This window comes from Notolepis coatsorum (assembly GCF_963971535.1).
Source record: "Notolepis coatsorum genome assembly, chromosome: 9".
NCBI lineage: Eukaryota > Metazoa > Chordata > Actinopteri > Aulopiformes > Paralepididae > Notolepis > Notolepis coatsorum.
In genome coordinates this window covers 111583160-111605099 of record NC_140173.1, presented here as the reverse complement: position 1 = coordinate 111605099, position 21940 = coordinate 111583160, and the positions used below count along the sequence as shown (strand labels likewise).

Genomic DNA, 21940 nt, shown 5'->3' with positions numbered 1-21940 from the left:
AGACAATTCTGTGCTTAGAAACCAGGATCCTCTTCTTTTCGGCTACAGAGATGATGAAACGTGTGCAACGTTTTCTAGTTCAGGAAACGTTTTCAAAGTAATACAAATGTTACTGAATAACTAGGGAGTTTTTGATCGTGTGGAACGTGGGGTCCTGTAACGATGGCCCCACCTGCTCATGTTTTTTGTTATTTGGGCCAGAAATGTGTGGAGGAGTTGTGACCTTTGACCACCCCTGCTTCCTGTCAGAATGTGCGGAACATTCTCGGGTCGGACCACTCTGCTTGATGTCCGTGGGTAATGGTGAGGTCGTGGTTGAATTGTGGGAGTGGTCGATGAAACAGGATACTACTCCATCTGTCTGTCACCAGGTTCTTTTTCTATGTTGGTTGAATGCTCATTGTGCTCTGAAGAGGTTCAAACTGGCCATAGCCTCTGAATTGTACCTTAACTACTCTTCAATAAAAACGATAGGGTAAAACTATAGTATACCTGTGTTGTAATATTCCTATTATCACTATAATAGGAATATTATAGTGATTAACATTAGATTTCTATAATATTCCCACTATAGAAATATTATGATGAAGCACTACAGTATTTCTGTGGTAAATCTTTACTTTAAGATGAATCAGTCAGTGTGGTGAAGACTGCAGTGAAAAGACTACTAGTAGACTACTAGCACTATTAGAGTACTTGAGGAGGTCCTCGTTAGAAATAGATAAACATAGGCTACAGTAGGTATTGAAGAATTGGAAGCCTAGATTTTTCTTTGCTTTCTTGAAATTATGAATATGTGCGAGGCTACTTGCATCGAAATGACTTAAATTCATTGTGTATCTGAACTATAGCCCATGTAGGGTAGCTCATCTCTTTGTGTATCTGAACTGTAGCCTAAAATGGTAGGTAATCTGAATTGTAGCCTATATAGAGTAGGTAATCTGAACTGTAGTCTATGGTAGGTAGGCCTAATATGAACTGTAGCGTATAGGGTAGGTAATCTGAATTGTAGCCTATAGGGTAGGTCATCTGAACTGTACCGAATGGGCAGGTCATCTGAACTGTAGCCTATGTAGCGTAGGTAATCTGAATTGTAGCCTATAGATTTGATTTGATTACGGATCCCCATTAGCTGGTGCCATAGCAACCAGCTAGTCTTCCTGGGGTCCACACAAAAAAAACATACAAAAACAATTATTATTGCAAAACAAAATTATTAAAAATCAGTACTCAACACACAATGCATAATGAAACTAACAATTAAGATGGCTAAAATTACATGCAAGCACAGAAACAGAAAAAAAAGAAAAGAAAAAATACTTTACAGTGTTAAATACAATTTAAGATTCTTTTAAAAGGTGAATCTACTGTAAATGCAGAAGAGGTTTTGAGGCAGGTTATTCCAAAGAGTTAATGCTCTAAAAATAAAAGATCTCCATAAACCATTGGTTTTTGGACCTGGCAATTGGCAAATCAAGCTGCCCACTACTGGAACCTCTAGTGTAATGCTCATGCACAGTATTACTAAAAACAAACTCCTGTATAAAAACAGGAGTTTTACTGCTCATGACCAACTTGAACAGCACAGGTATATTATTTAAAAGACAATCTATTTTCAACGTTAAGCCAAGAGAGGCGGGCAAAGCCGGGCATGCATACTGCTCACATTAGACCTTAGTGACCAGCCCAGTACCAACCATGCTGCCCTGTTCTGGACCACCTGGAGCTTCCTGAGGTATAGGGCAGGTCATCTGAACTGTAGCCTATAGGACAGGTAATCTGAACTGTAGCCTATAGGGCAGGTCATCTGAACTGTAGCCTATGTAGGGTAGGTAATCTGAACTGTAGCCTATGTAGGGTAGGTAATTTCTTGAAAAACGATTGTTTGACTTTCACTGCAAGTCCTTTTTGTATTCTGAAAAAACATACAAGGGAATTTAAAAATAAACCAATGTAAAAGTTATGGTCTTGATAAACGCCTGAATAGAGATCAATGTACTTGAGATGTCTCATTCTGTGTTGGTAAACTAAGTGGAAAGAATGGGTTGAGTCAACCCTGGAATAACACAGCACTGCAGCACATTTACCACAGGAGCAATCATTTTACTCCTCTAGCCTTGATTTATTTTGTATTGTTATCTTTGGAAATCAAAATTGAAGGTTGTGAGGGTGATTTGATGGGGCTGGGGCTGGGGGGCGCTGAGGACAGGCTGGGTGGTAGATGGAATCTATCCACAGGTGGTCCGTAATTCACCACCGTAATTGCCCGGCAAAGTGTATTACGGGTCTTCAGACCACTCTTCTGCTCCGTAGGGGTGTGTAGAGAGAAAAGGACGAGGGAGGCAGAAAGATGGACGGATAATGTGACGTCCCGTTGTGAGACAATTCCCCCAGATACTTAAAACACATCGAGGGAGTATTATCATTGTATATTGTAAAAAAAAATAAAAGAGAGAAGAGAAGAGAAAACACTTTCCATCAACGCTATTAAGTGTTAAGAACAGACAGACGCAATCTTTAATTCAATTGAAATGTCATTTCCTATTAAAGGAACCTGCGGCAGGCATTTGTAGAAGTTGCCAGGGAGCCGGGGGAGATGTAGCAGGAGGGAAGACGTGTTTTGTCTTCCAGCACATTTACAGTATGCAACTCTGAGATCAGAGGTTACTTGGCTGCATTCGATTTCCTTTCAGTGTCTACATGGGATGTGATGGTTGTCGTAATGGTGGGCCCAAGTGCAGGACAAAGGAGAGACACGGGAGGCAGAAGACGAGCTAAAACCCAACACTGGGTAATATAATAGCTGAATGCAGGCAGACAAACAGGAGACACAAACTACTAGTAGCGAAAGGAACACGGGGGAGACATGGGTAACGGGAACAGGCGACCGGACTGACTAGGGACGTGTACTTAAATACACAAGGGGAAACAGTTGGGTAGAACACACAAGGGGCAATGCAATACACAGACAAGGAACAGCTGGTCGGACAGGAGATTCGGCGACACGTGAGGAACACACTGGGGACACCTGCTGGGCCTGCAGGGTAAATCCAGGGGGAGACCAGGGGGAGGGAGAGCAGAACAGGAGTAGGTGCTGGGAGTCATGGCCGTGACATGGGAATGCTTTCAGATATTGCCTCATGAACTTGACCAATTTCTCATTTATTTTGTGTCTTTCAGATGCAATGGCAACTCCGTCTCCAGCCAAGAGCATGGGTGATCCTGGAATCACCCCTCTGTCCCCCACTCACATCCAAGTAAGGAACACCCTGCATGAGAGAACACTTATACAGCACCTTATATTCTCTTCTTCTAAGCTGCCATGTATTGGTACCTGCGGAAAAGATGAGGCAAAGAGGCTGGAAAAACAACAAACTAACTAAGTAATGGCCTTTACTTTGTGCTCAGAATATTTAGAAAATGATCTTTTATTAAGTGGCATAGAATTGTTTTCTTTAAAATGTGTGATAAATTATACATACTGTATTTATATATAAAGATTGATACAGTTATTAGCATTCTTGGTGGCTTGTTTTATTATAGCTTTCCTAGAAGGGTGGATTATCCCTACTTTATGAGAGTGGATATGAACTGTCACCAGGTAGTGGGAGCACAGCAGATCTGGGTCCGGCTGAGTCCCCGACTGTAATGTAGGGGTACTAGAATTGGGATTTAGCAGAGGGAGCGGATGGGGCCTAGGATTTACTAACCTAGGGGTTCTACGCTGGTCCTTCGTGCCCTCCAGGGCGACTGTAGTAATTCCCCAAACACCCACACTTTGCCTAAAACGTCCCACACCCTCTCACCCCCGGTGGCAGTAATGCCAATGGTAGATGATATAATTTCTCCCCAAAGCAGTACCTTTCCTTGTTGACTGGTGGAGACCTGTACAGAGCACCTGCCCCAATTACACATAGGCCGTGGATAAGAAGGGGTTAAACAATAATGCACATTAATCAAAATAAAAGGGTTAAGCAATAATGCACATTAATTCACACGCACACAGTGGTCCCATTTATACGCCTCTCCTTTTACTGAAGGTTACATGTATCTGCATGAACAAGTCCCCGTAAGGGTTAATAGGCTTTTCATGTACAAATAACGAGGAGGTTGGCAGGACGCTCCGGGAGCCACACAGTGGGAAACAACTTATTTCTACAATGGTGCCATATGCACGATAATACAACACAACAAATGCAATAGAGTGGGCCCACACTGAAACAAAATACCTTATAAGTGCCGGCATTACCAAAATAATAAAGTTGGGGCGCCCTTAGTCACATCCTCTTCGCCCTTAGAGGGCATGCTATCGAAAAAGAGAATGTTTGCCGATAATGTTCCAGGGCGCTTGGAGCGCTAACAGTACCTGTTGTGAGTGTACCAACCGAGTGCTGGCCTGCTCCCGCAACGAATGTCTGTGACGCGAGTTGGCCGCCGAACGGTCCCGTGGTTGTCACCTGTGATAGCAAGGGGGCTGGCTGGGCTGACGTTAGGCAGGCGAATCGCTGGACTGGCGGTCGGCTAGGAGAATGCTGGATGTGGGTGCAGTCCGGAGACGTCTGCTGCGGTGTCTGCTCCGAGGGCTGGAAGACGGTGGAGCGACGCGTGAGCTAACTGGGCTAGCAGGCCTATACTTGAAGCTAAGCTCTGGTCAGTGTGACCAAACTATTCTTCCGACTATACGTTCTAAATGCTGCTCGCGGCGGGTCAACGGTGCAGTCCGGCTGTCGAACGTCTTTTTCTGGGATCAACGTAGGGCTGGGCGATATGACCAAAAACGTTATCGCGATAAAATTATAAAATTATTTTCATATAATTCGATATCGATAATTATCGTCGATATAATGTCTGTCAAGTTTAATTAACTTCTTATGCTGCTGCGAATGTCTCGAGTCGAGTTGATGTCGTCATCAGTCCGCGCACGTTAGCAGTTAGCCGACAAGCGGAGTATCTCATGACAATGTAATAAATATGACACTAAAATATTCTCTTCCGCCACAATATATTGAAACAACGTCCACTGTATACCCCACACTACTATAAACGTGGCCTCAGAATTCACGCCACACACATACTCGGCACGTAAATATATAAAACAGCGCCGTGCAAGCTAGTTATCCTAGCCAGCCTGTTGTTTCTAAGCGAATGTCTCGAGTCGAGTTGATGTCGTCATCAGTCCGCGCACGTTAGCAGTTAGCCGACAAGCGGAGTATCTCATGACAATGTAATAAATATGACACTAAAATACTCTCTTCCGCCACAATACATTGAAACGACGTCCACTGTATACCCCACACTACTATAAACGTGGCCTCAGAATTCACGCCACACACATACTCGGCACGTAAATATATAAAACAGCGCCGTGCAAGCTAGTTATCCTAGCCAGCCTGTTGTTTCTAAGCGAATGTCTCGAGTCAAGTTGATGTCGTCATCAGTCCGTGCACGTTAGCAGTTAGCCGATAAGCGGAGTATCTCATGACAATGTAATAAATATGACACTAAAATACTCTCTTCCGCCACAATATATTGAAACGATGTCCACTGTATACCCCACACTACTATAAACGTGGCCTCAGAATTCACGCCACACACATACTCGGCACGTAAATATATAAAACAGCGCCGTGCAAGCTAATTAGCCTAGCAAGCCTTGTTGTTGAGTGAGTCCTACCTCTGGGTCTCCTTCCGGGTCTACTTCGCTCTCGGCCATCTCCTTCACTGATTGGTTGTTAGTGCGTGTGCTCATATCCAAGCTTGGAAAATCGATATATCGAAACTTTGCGACCACGTTTCATGTTTATTTCGAGGAAATAATTTATCGCGATAGTTATCGTTATCGTTTTATCGCCCAGCCCTAGATCAACGTGCCCTAATCACTATACTGGGATGATAAACTATGGGCCAGCGACGTTACTTGTTCGGACTGGATGCGGGAGCCGTATCCAGCGTGTCTTTTGTATGGTAAGCTCGTCGCCGATACACCTGCTTGCTTCTGTGGAATTCGACGAAAGAGAAAGTCTCCTGGTCAGACTCCTCCTTCATACCAGCCTCTTCTTCACCTGTCTTTGCCAGCCCAACGTCGCACCAGCTCCCCCCGGCGGCAGTCCAGCGGCATTTCCCACTACTGAATGTCCATATTAGAGTATGAAGAATCAAAACGGGTCATCAAGTTACACAGCGTTATCATAAAACAGTTAGAGCACAATGAATACAGTTAGACACATTGAATTACGGTTGGACATATTCACGTGTCTACACTTTGATCTGAATTATATTAGTGTTCTGGTGTACAGATACAGTAATTGTAATATTTGTCATGCTGGATGACGTGGAGATTACCAGCATTATGATACAGACGGTTGCAGCGGAATTGTGTTGCTAAGGGAACAGATTGAACCGTCATTTATTTCCTGTTCGCTGTGATATCAGCAAACACTGCAACGTGAAATGAGCTTGGGTCCATGTAGAATGTTTAAATTATGTTGTCTCGTACTATTTTCTCCCTAGCAAAGCGACACAGACCAAGTCCCATCAGGACCTTCCTTCGTGGTGGTGGTGGCCATCGACTTTGGAACCACGTCCAGTGGCTATGCTTACGCCTTCACTAAGGAGCCAGAGTGCATTCACACCATGAGGTGAGCCAACGCTGCAATGCAGTCACTGAGGGAGGGGTGGGGGGGAGAGAGAGAAGGAGAGGGGGAATGATGAGGAGAGAGAGGGGGGAGACAAAGCTCTGAAGAAGTAGTGATGAAGACAAGCAGAGACTGTACATGTGAAAGAGAAACAGAATCTCTCTCTCTTTCTCTCCTTCTCTTTCTCTTTCTCTATTTCTCTCTCTCTCTCTCTCTCTCTGAATACAGAAGTCTGTTTACGCTGGTGTGGTGCATACTGTCAGGCAGCTGATGAAAACAAGCCAGAAAACCTTCTTATTACCCTATTAACTAGAGCTGCCGCGGTATTGATATTTTCCTTACCGCACGAATTTGCGAAATATTTCCTACCGCCGCGGTAATTACCGCACAGTGCGCAAAAAAAAAAATTTGAATGCATTTTTTTTTTTTTTTTTGTAGTCTACTCTTATAGCCTGCCTCTAGTCTAATGGCGCTTTTCCACTGCATATTACCTACTCGACTCGACCCGCTTTAGGCACCTGGTACTTCGTTCCTTTTCCACTGCAGCCAGGTACTACTCCGTTTGGGGAATGGGGATGCAGGCGGGGCCGCCGCCGCTCGCTTGTGTACACTGAAAGCTCCGTGGGCATAGATGTCCGAGGGCTTGCAGCAAGCCAGAGTTTAACACAGTTTCAATCAATCAATCAATAACAACATTAACCAGACTCTCGTTGCGTCTATTCTGCCAAAGCTAACGTTACCTCTCATTGTGTATTCTACCAAGCAAACCCGGGTTTAACGTTGTTACCTCTCGTGTATATCGGCTGACTGTAGTATTAGGCTAATAACAACAACAAACTTAACACATCAGCGATCTTGTTGTGACACTAAACTCTCCGCTCGGTGGTAAATTGGGTTGATGTCGGTTTTGTTTCATCAATAAATAAGGCAGAATACACAGTGAATCCATTCTTTTTTGTTTATTGCACTTGGTTCTGTCGCAAACAAATCCTGAATGAAATACATCCTTAGCGAGGCAGTAAAGATGGCGGCGCGGCGTTCTGTTTTCGTTCAGAGGCTACAAAGTGTGACGCGTCGAGTAGGGGGTATCTGCAGAGCCGCAGAGCCAGGCTGGACCAATAGGGTCGCTTGGAACAGAGTAGGGTATATCTGCAGAGCCGCAAGCCGCAAGCCAACTTTATTATTATGATAAAAAACAGCTGTGACGCGGTATTCAGCCTAACTCTGCGGTGAGCGTGATGCAACAGCGATACCGCGGTAATGCGGTTATCGCGGCAGCTCTACTGTTAACAGATATATTGTCACGGTTTGACATATTGAACCCAATATGCAGATAGAGAGACAGGTCTTGTTCAAACCCAGTTTGGGTATATTTAATAAATGTAGAATGGTCAGGTATTCAGGCAGGGGTCGATACACGGGGGAAGCACTCGTACAGTCCAGGGGCGTGCGCGGGACAGGAGAGTCATATAGGCAGGGGTCAATACACAGGAACAGAGTAGTCAGCAGGGGTCGAAGCGGGTACAGGGTAGTTAGCCAGGCAGGGATCAAAACAGGTGCAGGTCCTCATACGTTTCGGGAAAGGCAAGGAGAGTTAGTCAGGCAGGCAGGGGTCTTTGTCGGGAGCCAGAGAACAGGGTGAAGAGCCAGGTAGGACTGTGGGGAAGGATGAGAACAAGGGTTAGACACGGTCGAAGCACAATGGACTAGAGAACAATACGAGAGAGAGCAGAATAACACGACTAACTGGGAAATACAAAGTTACGATCTGGCAGCCTAATGACATCTGGGGCGAGGTTATATTACTGAAGTAATTGGCCCATAGACGTCAATCAGCTGCTCCGCTGACAGCATCACACCTGCATTCTGCACCTGAGAGAGAGAGAGAGAGATAGAGAGAGAGAGAGAGAGAGATAGGAAGAGAGAGAGAGAGAGGGAGAGAGAGAGAAGCCAGGTAGGAACCGTGACATAATGTTGATGTTTGGTTTTCAACATCTCTCTTACTGTAAGAGTGTAGCGTTTTATTTCTTATTTTGCCTGCTTTGGTTGTTCACCAGAGAAGTACTCCAACAATACTGTGTCATAAATAGCCATCGATGGAGCCATCATGGATTCTAACTACATCTTATTGGTGTTAAAGGTCAGAAGGAACTGTGTTTGTTTCATCTTACCATTCTATTATATGCTCAATTGACCTTTGACCAGCCAGTGAAATGTTCCCTGTGATGATGACACCAGTTGCTTCATTGTTTCAAGGCGATGGAGTATTGACACACATTTAGCATCAGCTCAGCCCAGTCATTGGACCTAAAATCAGGAATCTATGGTGAAACCTCAAGATTACCCCCCAAATAATTTGTAGTCCAACAAACAAACAAACAAACAAACAAACAAACAAACAAACAAACAAACAACCAGTACATAATATGGCTTTACTAAGCTAATTGTATTCTCAGGTTAGAGTTCAGATAATTTTTTCTGGACATTAAGTGGAATTAAATACTTCCCAGTAGTGTAATCAATGTATAAACATTAGCTGACTTACAGAGTCCCATAGTCTGAATTCTGTCCAGCTTCTGAGCTAACCAGGAAGCTTCAGACAGACAGCACATGGGGTCTTGAAACTAAATAGTTTCAATCTACACCACAACATGCCAACAAAGGTTTTAACCATCCAACAGAAAACATACGTCCTTGCACATTTCCAATGCTTGATTCTTCTCTCAGACCAATGTGATATCTTGGAACTAGCCCTGTTGCGTAAGCAGTTACTACACACTGGGGCTAGTTCCAAGATATCACTTTGGTCTGAGAGAATCAAGAATAATCAAGAAGAATTGAGAATCAAGAAGAATTGAGAATCAAGAATCAAGCATGGGAAATAATGCTAGTGTTTATGCATTGGTTACACTACTGGCAAGTATCGATGCATACGTTTTATCCTACTCTCGCATTGAAACGGATGCCTGAGCTAAACTGGGTGTTGTTGTTTGCTAGCTTCCTGCCGTGTTATCATGATGAAATAAATTATATTTATCAGTGAATCAAAGTGGCAAAGAAAATATATATTGAGACACTAAAATCTAAAGTATATCAAGCAGCAACGTTTTAGGCTGGATATTGACTAACAACCAGAATACATTTTATGAATGTAGTATTTTATGTTTAACACTTTGGGTGCCATGGGTTAAATTCATGATATACCATAGATTGCCAGCTCTATTTGTCTATGGAGAAGTACCCCTTCTTTGCATGGCTATAACTTTTTAAATTCTATTGCTACATTGCCATTATTAGGGCCCATTCAAAGTCCTATAAGTATTGTTCATTGTGTAGCAACGTTAAACTTTTTCATTCACATATTCATAGTAAAGTATGGTCTAATCAGTATGTTTTCATCTCTTTCTGCAGCTTTCTCCAGAACGTGATCTATAGCCCCAAATGCATTATATTGATGATGAAATACAGTTTGATGGCAATCGGGGCGATATAAAAAATTTCAATTGGACGTACTTCTAGAATGATCTACGTATGATCTGATGATGACCGGATGGGCGGGGGATCGTTTATAATTCCGTGGGCAGCGTTATATCATTCATCTAGTGTGGGTCATATGTTCCTGGTGGATCTCAGGCCAGCGGAGGGGAAATATGAATCCGATCACAGATTTTTGAAATATTGATATTAACACTTTGGCTGCCGGAAAACGCCTAAACACGTAATTCCCGGCCATGCTCAAGTTTAATATCAATATTTCAAAAATCTGGGATCGGATTCATATTTCCCCTCCGCTGGCCTGAGATCCACCAGGAGGACCCACTGAGCTCTCTGGCGGTTCAGGAGCGCCATCTGGTGGCCGATCGGCGCAATCGCTTAACAGGAAGTGCTATGGAGATTGTGCTGGTCGGCCGTATTACTTCCGGGCACTAGCTATAGGTTCCGGGACTCTATCTCGACACACTACATAGCGATCGATTGCCAATAACTCGATAAACAACATGATTTGGACGTATATACCATTATACAAGCTGGAGATGGACCGGGTAAATCGACATCCCATAATGGTAAAATTTGTACTCTACGATGATCGCCCAACGGCGCGCGGAGACTGGGGTGAGTTTTAGCGTGTAAAGTTACCGTCTTCGATACTAACTGCTATTATAAACATTTTACCCACATTAGATGATTGGTATAACGCTGCCCACGGAATTATAAACGCCCCCTAGCCCATCCGGTCAACATCAGATGACGTGTAGTAACTTCTAGAAGTACGTCTAGTTGGAATTTTTTATATCGCGCTGATTGCCATAAAACTGTATTGCATCATCAATATAATGTATTTGGGGCTATAGATCACGTTCTGGAGAAAGCTGCAGAAAGAGATGAAAACATACTTATACATTAGACCATACTTTACTATGAATATGTGAATGAAAAAGTTTAACGTTGCTACACAATGAACAATACATATAGGACTTTGAATGGGCCCTAATAATGGCAATGTAGCAATAGAATTTAAAAAGTTATAGCCCTGCAAAGAAGGGGACTTTCTCTATAAACAAATAGAGCCGGCAACCTACGGTTGATAATGAATTTAACCCATGGCAGCCAAAGTGTTAAAGACGCTGTAAAGCGTCCTTCGGCAACTTGAGCATGGCCGGGAATGATGCTGTAAAGCGTTTCCCGGCACCCAAAGTGTTAATAATGGCACAATAACCACTCCTGACCTGTCTCCATTGGAGATATGGGATCCTTGTGTTAGATTCCGCATGTACTTTGCATATTGCATTTTTGTTGTTGTTGTTGTTGCACTCAGTGTGACCGTAGGGGAACCTGGTTCATTAACACATTCGGGGCCATTGGGCTGAGTCTAATTAATGTCAAGAGGACCGGGGAATGTAAACAAACGTGGGGCTGTTTGTACAGCTAAATCTATACTTTATAGTATTGCTATCTGTCCATTCTCATTGTCAATTGAGTCCATAAACCGTCCCTTCAAAATGGCTTAAAGAAAAAAAAATCATCAATAGGTTCTAATTTTATAGCGCCGTGAATATAAGCGTTATACGGGATTTGGGACTAGTATATTTTCTGGAAGGCTAGATATAGGGCTAATAGCTGCTAACGTTATATCCAATGGCATTTCCGTTTTACTGATGCTACAGAAATAACTCAAACTGCATATGATCGGGACGATCCCAAAGCATGTATGCATGAAAGGGGGGGGGGGGCGGGGGACGTTGTTTATTATTATTGATGACCAATAACCGTGTTCGTCTAACTAGCCACATAGGCCGATCGCCTGGATAGCTATCAAAACAATGCCCGATCGGGCTGTAATTTACGTGAAAAAGATCTTACCGTGGTCCGGGCTGATCCCCCCGAGCATTTCCCCGATATCGATCGCCATCTGGTAGATCGATATGTCCATTGGCTGATGATAAATCCCCTTATTGCATGGTGAAATCTGTGATCCGAAACGTAATCCAAGCTACATGCTGCACATCCAGAATCCTGCTACTGAAATCTCCATTGAAAGTAAAAAAAAAAAAAAAAGACTGATCCGTTCAGCCACAGGGCACACTGCATTAGCGCGATAGCGCCCCTAAGAGGATCTGGCCGGTATTGCACCTTCTCGAATTCATAGAGTAGGGTAAATCTGCAGTGCCGCTCGGCGACTTTGAATAGGTTATTAAAATGGAATAAAAGCAATAACAACTTCCCACGGATATATCCGTGCCTCTGTCCACAACGGGTTGAATCGAAACATGGATATCTCCGTGCTTGGGCGGGAATGTGTTAAGCTGTGAAACTAGCTGGCCTGCCACGGTGGGATCTGGAGTCACGTGCCCCCAGAGGTCAAGGAACTCGCCCCTGACATGCCAGGAACCACAGGAGTCCACTGCCCCCCACGCCGTCACAAGCTGACAGCTGTTTACCGTTGTCTCACGTATAGTGTTAACTGTTAAGTCTCCAGGTTCACACTATGGTTTACAAGCTGTGGGTATTTTGGTAAATGGTTCTTAGGTAGACATACTCACATCCATTTTATAGATGAGTTATAGAACATATTATAATATATTTTATAGGTACTGAGTTGTAGAGCAGATTATAATAGATGGTAGGGCTCGCACACTCTATTTCCTCCCAGAAATAGTTAGATTATATTGCATTACAATGCTTGAAACATTGACTTTGCAATGCAATACAATTTAACTATTTTCAGGAGTGTGTTCACGGCTGTATAAATATATGTTTTAATTAATTTAATGGTGTTCCTAACAGCGTGTGAGCATGGTATTTCTTCCACCATTTTGAAATGGGGACATCAACACTTAGATTGGCTTGGATTGTTTTTGTCTGTTGATTCGTAGCTTGTAACACATTTGAAAGGGATCGCCATAGTATGTATGTATGTATGAAGATATGTCTGAAAACAGCCGAGAGATGGTTTAACATGTATTATTCATGGCGGCCACAGTGCCGCAACTTCAAGCTTGCAGATCTTCAAGCCAAAATGTTGTTTTTTTGCTAGCTTTTTTCTATGCTGAGTCATGGGCAAATCTATAAAATGAAGGCACGGACATCACTGTAAAAATAACAAATTCATTTTAAAGACAATGCAACACAGTTTACTCAAAGCCAGACAGACTTAAAGGATGATTTCTGTTTTTAAAGAGAGAGTTTTCTCAGGCCAAATAATCATCTTAATATTACATGATAAACGTAAACGTAAAAAGGTTTTTCAAGGGCATAGATTTGGGAATTCTTTCCTCACAAGGGTCATTAAGTCTGATCATCAGATAAGAGTCAAGTCAAGATATTTTCACTAGTGCTACCAGACTTGCAGTGTAAACAACTCCAGATCCCACAGATTATTGGTTTGGATTCAGCCATCTGCGCTCCAAATCCTTACCCAAACAATGGCTTCTCAGTGTAAGGCCTCAGAAAGGATGGGTAGAAGATGCCCACGTTGTGTCAAGGGAACACCACCGTTTCGAATAGCCTAGGCCAACTTTACTAGCCTATGTGCTTTTAGCTAGCTCTTTTAATTTTCAGATCAATTATATTTTGAACAATAGCCTATGCTAATTTTCTACCACTTGATAGAGAAGGATTCGCTCTTGCTAACACTTAGCACAGAGCTCTTGTTTGTAGCTAGCTCTCCAAAGTGAAGAAATTCCTGAATAAATGCCTCTGAATGGATGGGGGTGCATTGGTGTTTTGATACAGAGCATTGGACATTCTTTTCCCTGAGACTTGGGCATTAGCATTCATCGTCTGTCTTCGTTGATGCAGGGCCTGCACAATGGCCCAGGAATATGATTGAATGGTGTAACTATTGAAAAACGAACCTGAGTTGCTAATAGCTTTTCAGAAAATGCCAGCCAGTTCCTAATTTCCTAGCTCAAGATGTGCCCTCAGAAAGCCCAATTGAAACCATTCTCTTTACGAAAGGCTTTAAACACAGACATGTGAACAACTCATATTTGTAGTCATTTGTATATTACATATTACATATTTTAGGCTGTGGTTGTCCCATCAGAAGCTCCTGGTGGTGCCCAGGACCAGACTCAAAACAATAGGGGACCGAGCTTTTGCGGTGACTGCCCAAAGGCTCTGGAACACCCTCCATTTAAACCTGAAAAACGCTCCCTCAGAGCTCATTTTTAAAAGGGAGCTAAAAATGTACTTCTATAGGCAGGTATTTTAAACACCCATAGCTGTTTCTTTCTGTTTATGTCTTTTTTTTGTCTATTCTGTTGTTTTAGCTCATTTGAATGTTTTTTCTTCTCTTCACATGTTTTATTTCTTGTATTTTTACTGATGTTTTAAAATGCTGTGAAGCACTCTGTGCACTTGTGCTGAGAAGGGTGCTATAAAATGTTCTTACGTTCTTACTTACTTACTTACTTACTTACTTACTTACTTACTTACTTACTTACTTAGATAGACCTGAATATTGGCCTACACACTGACTGGATACACAGTCATACCGGTGGTGGTAAGCTACAATTGCAGCCAGAGCTGCCCTGAGGCAGACTCATGGAAGCGTGGCGAATAATCATCGCCTACGCCCCCTCCGACCACCACCAACATTCATTCACATTCATACACATTCATACGAGGCAAGTAGGTTAAGTGTCTTGCCCAAGGACACAACGGCAATGGGATGGACATGGGCTTGAGCGGGATTCGAACCACCAACCCTTCGATCGTTGGACGCCCCGCTCTACCCCTGAGCCATAGCCGCCCCATATAATTCCGGTGGCGAGAAAATATAAAAATCCTGCAGTGTGACTTCTCAATTTCAATCACATTGCCAAATAATATATAATCCCCATCATCCCCACCATAATTCAGATTAGCAAAAGCGCATCTAGTTTCCCCCTAAATCCCCCAAATGATTTACGTCACAGCAGGCCTCCCCTAGTGAGACGACCTATTACCTAATCCCATCATGCATTTAGCACGCATTGAGCGCACTCCAATCTGTGGAATAAAGCTAATGCTAATAATAGTTGGCCTTCATTTGCCCAGAACTACAATAGTGCTGCTCAATTAGCCTAGATGTCAACTTCACATAGCCTTTTCTCAGAGATTTTAAAGGGTAAATTCAGAATCTTGCACCTCTAGCCGTATTGTCTAAGCAGAGTCTTTTCTCAGCACAATCCATGCTGTTCTTCATACTGTACACATGCAGCTCCGGCTAGTTAACCACACAAACACTGGGGCCTATGGGGGCGTGCTCCAGTCTGTACAACCTCTGAAATACATGTGGAAACCTACTTTGGGTGCACTGTGGAGTGGCTTTCAGCATTTGTTTCAGAGCTTGTACAGACTGAAGCGTGGCCCCATTGACTTTGCATGGGTCTTGCTCCTAACTAGCCAGAGCTGTGAGTCTCCAGTATGAATAACTGCATGAATTGCGCTGAGAAAGGACTCTACTCATTGACAACATCACTGGTAAGTAGGAATTAGGGCTAGGGTTTAAAAATTACCCTTACCCTTTAATGACAAGAGAAAGATAAAAGGGACATCCATTTTGGATATATATATATATATAGAGTGTGAGTCTTTTGTAAGCTTTGAGATCAGAGAAGTATCGATGAGAACCCTATTATGCAAATGTATTCAAAGGCATTCTGAATTGACTAGTCACTGTGTGGTTTCATAGTGTTGTTTTGCATGTTGCTGTTTAATATTCAGATTACTCACTGTCATATTATGCTGGATAGTACTCCCTTGATACTTTTCCACACATTTAAAAATGTGTTCACATTGAAAATAAGTCCAAACCAAAGTTCAGTATACTGATTTGAATAAATAAATACCAAAATAATTTCACATTCACTATACAGAAAATATGAGAAGGCAACTGGTCATTTGGGTATGATTGACGTCTGTATTGGCTAAAAATGACTGACACTCTTAGGCGCTGGGAGGGCGGGGACCCTGGTGTGTCCAATCAGAAGACTCCCACCACCATCCTGATGACCCCTGACAGGAAGTTCCATAGTTTTGGCTACGCAGCACGTGACTTCTACCACGACCTGGACCCCACTGAGTCTAAACACTGGCTCTACCTGGAGAAATTCAAGATGAAGCTCCACACCACCCCAGTAAGGACACACACACACACACAGACACACACACACACACGCACACACACACACACACACACACACACACACACACACACACACGCACACGCACACACACACACACACAGAGGCTTCCTTCATCATTACTCAGTCACTGTGTCCTTGTGCGGCGTGAGGGTGGCAGCTTGGCTACTCTGAGCTGACATTGCAGCAAACTCCGGTGTTTCTCTCTTGTCCTGCCAAGTCAGAGGGATTCCTGCCAGGAACTGCTGCTGTTGCTGCACATCAGTCACCACAGGGAATGGGCCTAACGTGAATGGGCTATTAAGGAGCAGCTCAGGGTGTATTTGCATCATCAGTCTGTCTGCCTATCTTGTACAGTGTTTCATTTAAATTATTTGAGTGACGGAACACCTTTTTAACTCCTCCTTTCTTATTTTCTGCCCCAATCAGAATCTCTCCACTGACACAGACATCCAGGCGGCCAATGGCAAGAGGGTGAAAGCTCTGGATATATTTGCATATGCACTGGCATTCTTTAAGGAGCAAGCACTAAAGGTATTGTATTATCTTAATCACTCAAATGTACTGTATTATCTTAAGCACTAAAGGTACTGTATTATCTTAATTAAGCACAAAATGTACTATATTATCTTAAGCACTAAAGGTACTGTATTATCTTAAGCACTAAATGTACTATATTATCTTAATTAAGCACAAAATTTACTATATTATCTTAAGCACTAAAGGTACTGTATTATCTTAAGCACTAAAGGTACTGTATTATCTTAAGCACTAAAGGTACTGTATTATCTTAAACACTAAAAGTACTGTAGTCTTAAGCACTGATACAAATTCAAATCACCATGGTTACTGTCATAGTGTCCTCATATCCCAGTAAAATCACTTAGTTACTATCATAGTGACCTGGGAGTTGTCCCACCAATCACTGTCTATGAAGCAGCTCCAGGATTTGTCTCTTGATGACATCATCACTAGAGTCGTGTCTCTCTGATGTTCAGCTTAAGGAGAGACATGTCCATATTCACAAATTGAAACTGAGCTGTATAATAGTATGGAAATAATATTATACAAATTAATAGATACTACCTTAGGTTTAGACTAGACTGAACCAGTGGTCAAAGCTGTAAACAAAGTCCATATCTGAACTATCCATACTACTGTATATTCAACTCCCTCTCTCTTGGTGTTGGAGGGGGTATAATTGTATCAGGGTGTGGAGATTGGATGTCATGTTTGATTGTGTGTTTTTCTACAGGAGCTGAGCGACCAGACGGGCAGTGAGTTTGACAACAACGATGTGAGATGGGTGATCACTGTACCAGCCATCTGGAAGATGCCGGCCAAGCAGTTCATGAGGGAGGCTGCGTACAAGGTGGGCTGAGATCTGACACACTTAACCCTTTCACTGCCACACGACAGAAGGTTAACCCTTTCACTGCCACACGACAGAAGGTTAGCCCTTTACTATCACACAACCGACGGCGATGCTCCATCATTAGCACCATTAGCTCTGCGGATTTGGGAAATACAGTTATTTGCCATCTCCTTCCAGAGTCAGACAAGAAGATTGATATCCCTTTCATTTATGTGTGTCCAGTAGCCCCAGAGAGAGGTCCAGGTACATGCTAGCCTAGCTTAGCACAAGGACTGGAAGCAGTAGGGAGCAGCTAGCCTAGCTCCGTCAAAAGTGAAGAAATACAACTTACAACTCCAAAACTGATGCACAGAGAGGAAATCGATATCACTCTTCTCATCTGACTCTGTGGACGATTTCAAATGAGGGCAGATGTGCATGCACAAACTACACATACACTCATATGCAAACACACATACATGCACATCCAAACGGTATAATACCTGCTTTCCAGTTTCCTCTCCTTGCCTTCATCACTGATTGTAATACCTCGGCTGGGTGAAAGCTGAGAAACCTTTAGCTTTTAGATGATGCAACATCCCAGCATCACTCACTGCATCCTCCAGAGGGCACCTCCCTTCTGCTCTAGAACAAGCCCTCTACAGGTAGTCAGGGGTACTGCAGGTGGGCTGAAATGATGACTGTGCATGATTATCTTCACCACCCAGCCTGCCGGCTGCTGCTGCTGCTGCCATACTGTGATGTATTGTTGAGGAGAGAGAGAGAGGAGGGGGGGGGGGGCTGCTGCTGTACTGTGATGTATTGTTGAGGAGAGAGAGAGAGGAGGGGGGGGGGGGCTGCTGCTGTACTGTGATACTGTGATGTATTGTAGAGAGAGAGAGAGGAGGGGGGGGCTGCTGCTGTACTGTGATGTATTGTAGAGAGAGAGAGAGAGGAGGGGGGGGCTGCTGCTGTACTGTGATGTATTGTAGAGAGAGAGGAGGGGGGGGGGCTGCTGCCATACTGTGATGTATTGTTGAGGAGAGAGAGAGAGGAGGGGGGGGGGCTGCTGCTGTACTGTGATGTATTGTTGAGGAGAGAGAGAGAGGAGGGGGGGGGGCTGCTGCTGTACTGTGATGTATTGTTGAGGAGAGAGAGAGAGGAGGGGGGGGGGCTGCTGCTGTACTGTGATGTATTGTAGAGAGAGAGGAGGGGGGGGGGCTGCTGCCATACTGTGATGTATTGTTGAGGAGAGAGAGAGAGGAGGGGGGGGGGCTGCTGCTGTACTGTGATGTATTGTTGAGGAGAGAGAGAGGAGGGGGGGGGGCTGCTGCTGTACTGTGATGTATTGTTGAGGAGAGAGAGAGGAGGGGGGGGGGCTGCTGCTGTACTGTGATGTATTGTTGAGGAGAGGAGGGGGGGGGCTGCTGCCATACTGTGATGTATTGTTGAGGAGAGAGAGAGAGGAGGGGGGGGGGGCTGCTGCTGTACTGTGATGTATTGTTGAGGAGAGAGAGAGAGGAGGGGGGGGCTGCTGCTGTACTGTGATGTATTGTAGAGAGAGAGAGGAGGGGGGGGGGCTGCTGCTGTACTGTGATGTATTGTAGAGAGAGAGAGGAGGGGGGGGGGCTGCTGTACTGTGATGTATTGTAGAGAGAGAGAGAGGAGGGGGGGGGGGGCTGCTGCTGTACTGTGATGTATTGTAGAGAGAGAGAGAGGAGGGGGGGGGGCTGCTGCTGTACTGTGATGTATTGTAGAGAGAGAGAGAGAGGAGGGGGGGGCTGCTACTGCTACTGTGATGTATTGTAGAAGAGAGAGAGGAGGGGGGGGGCTGCTGCTGTACTGTGATGTATTGTAGAAGAGAGAGAGAGAGATGGGGGGGGGGCTGCTGCTGTACTGTGATGTATTGTAGAAGAGAGAGAGGAGGGGGGGCTGCTGCTGTACTGTGATGTATTGTAGAAGAGAGAGAGAGAGATGGGGGGGGGCTGCTGCTGTACTGTGATGTATTGTAGAAGAGAGAGAGGGGGGGGGGGCTGCTGCTGTACTGTGATGTATTGTAGAAGAGAGAGAGAGAGAGAGACACACAGAGATGTAGAGAGAGAGAGCTGTTGGTGGATGCTCAAGGTCTGCAGGGCCAGACAGTAATGAGTCTATATCAAGATATACACTCATATTATCACACACACACACACACACACACACACACACACACACACACACACACACACACACACACATACACACATGCATGCCCATACACGTGCACACACACACACACACACGCACACACACTCATACACACACGCACACACGTACTCATACACACAAATATACACACACACACACACACAAGCAGTGCTGGGCTGACCTACACACTGATGGAGGACATGGAGTGGTGCTGATGGGAGCGGCTACAAAATAAAAATCAATGGAAGAGGGGGAGAGAGAGATAGAGGTGGGGTGGGGAGAGAGAGAGAGAGAGGTTGGTGGGGAGAGAGACAGAGAGAGGTGGGTGGGGAGAGAGGGGGGGGGGAGATAGAGGTGGGGTGGGGAGAGAAACAGAGAGGTGGGGTGGGGGGAGAGAGAGAGGTGGGGTGGGGAGAGAGAGAGAGAGAGGTTGGTGGGGAGAGAGACAGAGAGAGGTGGGTGGGGAGAGAGGGGGGGGGGAGATAGAGGTGGGGTGGGGAGAGAAACAGAGAGGTGGGGTGGGGGGAGAGAGAGAGGTGGGGTGGGGAGAGAGAGAGAGAGGGGTGGGGAGAGAGAGAGAGAGGTGGGGTGGGGAGAGAGAGAGGGGGGAGAGAGAGAGAGGTAGGGTAGGGAGAGAGACAAAGAGAGAGAGGGTGGGGAGAGAGAGAGGGGTGGGGTGGGGAGAGAGAGAGAAAGAGAGAGGTGGGGTGGAGAGAGAGACAGATGGAGAGAGAGAGGTGGGATGGGGAAAGAGACAAAGAAAGAGAGAGAGAGGTGGGGTGGGGAGATATACAGAGAGAGAGGTGGGGTCCGGAGAGAGACAAAGAGAGAGAGGTGGGGTGGGGAGAGAAACAGAGAGAGAGAGGTGGGGTGGGGAGAGAGAGGTGGGGTGGGGAGAGCGAGAGAGAGAGAGGTGCGGGGAGAGAAGTGAGGTGGGGAGAGAGACAGGGAGAGAGAGGTGGGGTGGGGAGAGAGAGAGGTGGGGTGGGGAGAGAGAGAGGTGTGGTGGGGAGAGAGAGAGAGGTGTGGTGGGGAGAGAGAGAGAGAGGTGGGGTGGGGAGAGAGAGAGGTAGGGTAGGGAGAGAGACAAAGAGAGGTAGGGTAGGGAGAGAGACAAAGAGAGAGAGGGGGTGGGGAGAGAGAGAGGGGTGGGGTGGGGAGAGAGAGAGAAAGAGAGAGGTGGGGTGGAGAGAGAGACAGATGGAGAGAGAGAGGTGGGATGGGGAAAGAGACAAAGAAAGAGAGAGAGAGGTGGGGTGGGGAGATATACAGAGAGAGAGGTGGGGTCCAGAGAGAGACAAAGAGAGAGAGGTGGGGTGGGGAGAGAAACAGAGAGAGAGGTGGGGTCCGGAGAGAGACAAAGAAAGAGAGGTGGGGTGGGGAGAGCGAGAGAGAGGTGCGGGGAGAGAGGTGAGGTGGGGAGAGAGACAGGGAGAGAGAGGTGGGGTGGGGAGAGAGAGAGGTGTGGTGGGGAGAGAGAGAGAGAGGTGTGGTGGGGAGAGAGAGAGAGGTGGGGAGAGAGAGGTGAGGGGGAGAGAGACAGGGAGAGAGGTGGGGTGGGGAGAGAGAGAGAGATTAACAAACTACAGTGAGTAGAACACGTCTCACAGTAAAACAAAAACAATATTCCAGCTCACACCAGAATACTTGACACTTTTATTAGTGCATTACATTAAAAGAAGACTGAAAACTGCTGCTTCATCAGATTCACTCTGTGCTTCCATCAGGTGCACCTTTACATAATCAGGTGCTGATTGAGAATCCAACAGGTTCACATTCATACATTACATAAATGCACTTCAAATGCAAAATAGTATACCAATTCCAATTTCTATACGATAATGAGATATAATTAATGTCAGATCTAGAATGCAAACATTTCCATAACATACCATACATATGATAAAGTATAAAGTTAATTTAATAAGAACAAATATTTTAAAAGATATATATTAAAAAATAAATATATATATTAAAAGAAAGATGGTACTATACAAAATACATAATCCATTTCATCATAGTACATTTATACATTTGGTGCGACAGTGGCACAGGAGGTAGAGTGGTTGAATAGTAATCGGAAGGTTCATGGTTCGATTCCCGGCTCCTCCTGGCAGCGTGTTGAAGTGTCCTTG

At 44.8% G+C, this 21940-nt stretch overlaps 1 protein-coding gene across 2 annotated transcripts in view; it reads left to right on the top strand.

The window, feature by feature from the left end:
• Nucleotides 1–21940, top strand: part of hspa12a (heat shock protein 12A) — a 99847-nt gene that overhangs the window by 40513 nt on the left and 37394 nt on the right. For both annotated transcript variants that reach the window (XM_084322106.1, XM_084322105.1), the window contains exons 2-6: nucleotides 3181–3257; nucleotides 6511–6638; nucleotides 16072–16258; nucleotides 16694–16798; nucleotides 17520–17636. In XM_084322106.1, coding sequence (XP_084178232.1) covers nucleotides 3181–3257; nucleotides 6511–6638; nucleotides 16072–16258; nucleotides 16694–16798; nucleotides 17520–17636 — 614 coding nt within the window. The remainder of the gene's footprint in view (nucleotides 1–3180; nucleotides 3258–6510; nucleotides 6639–16071; nucleotides 16259–16693; nucleotides 16799–17519; nucleotides 17637–21940) is intronic.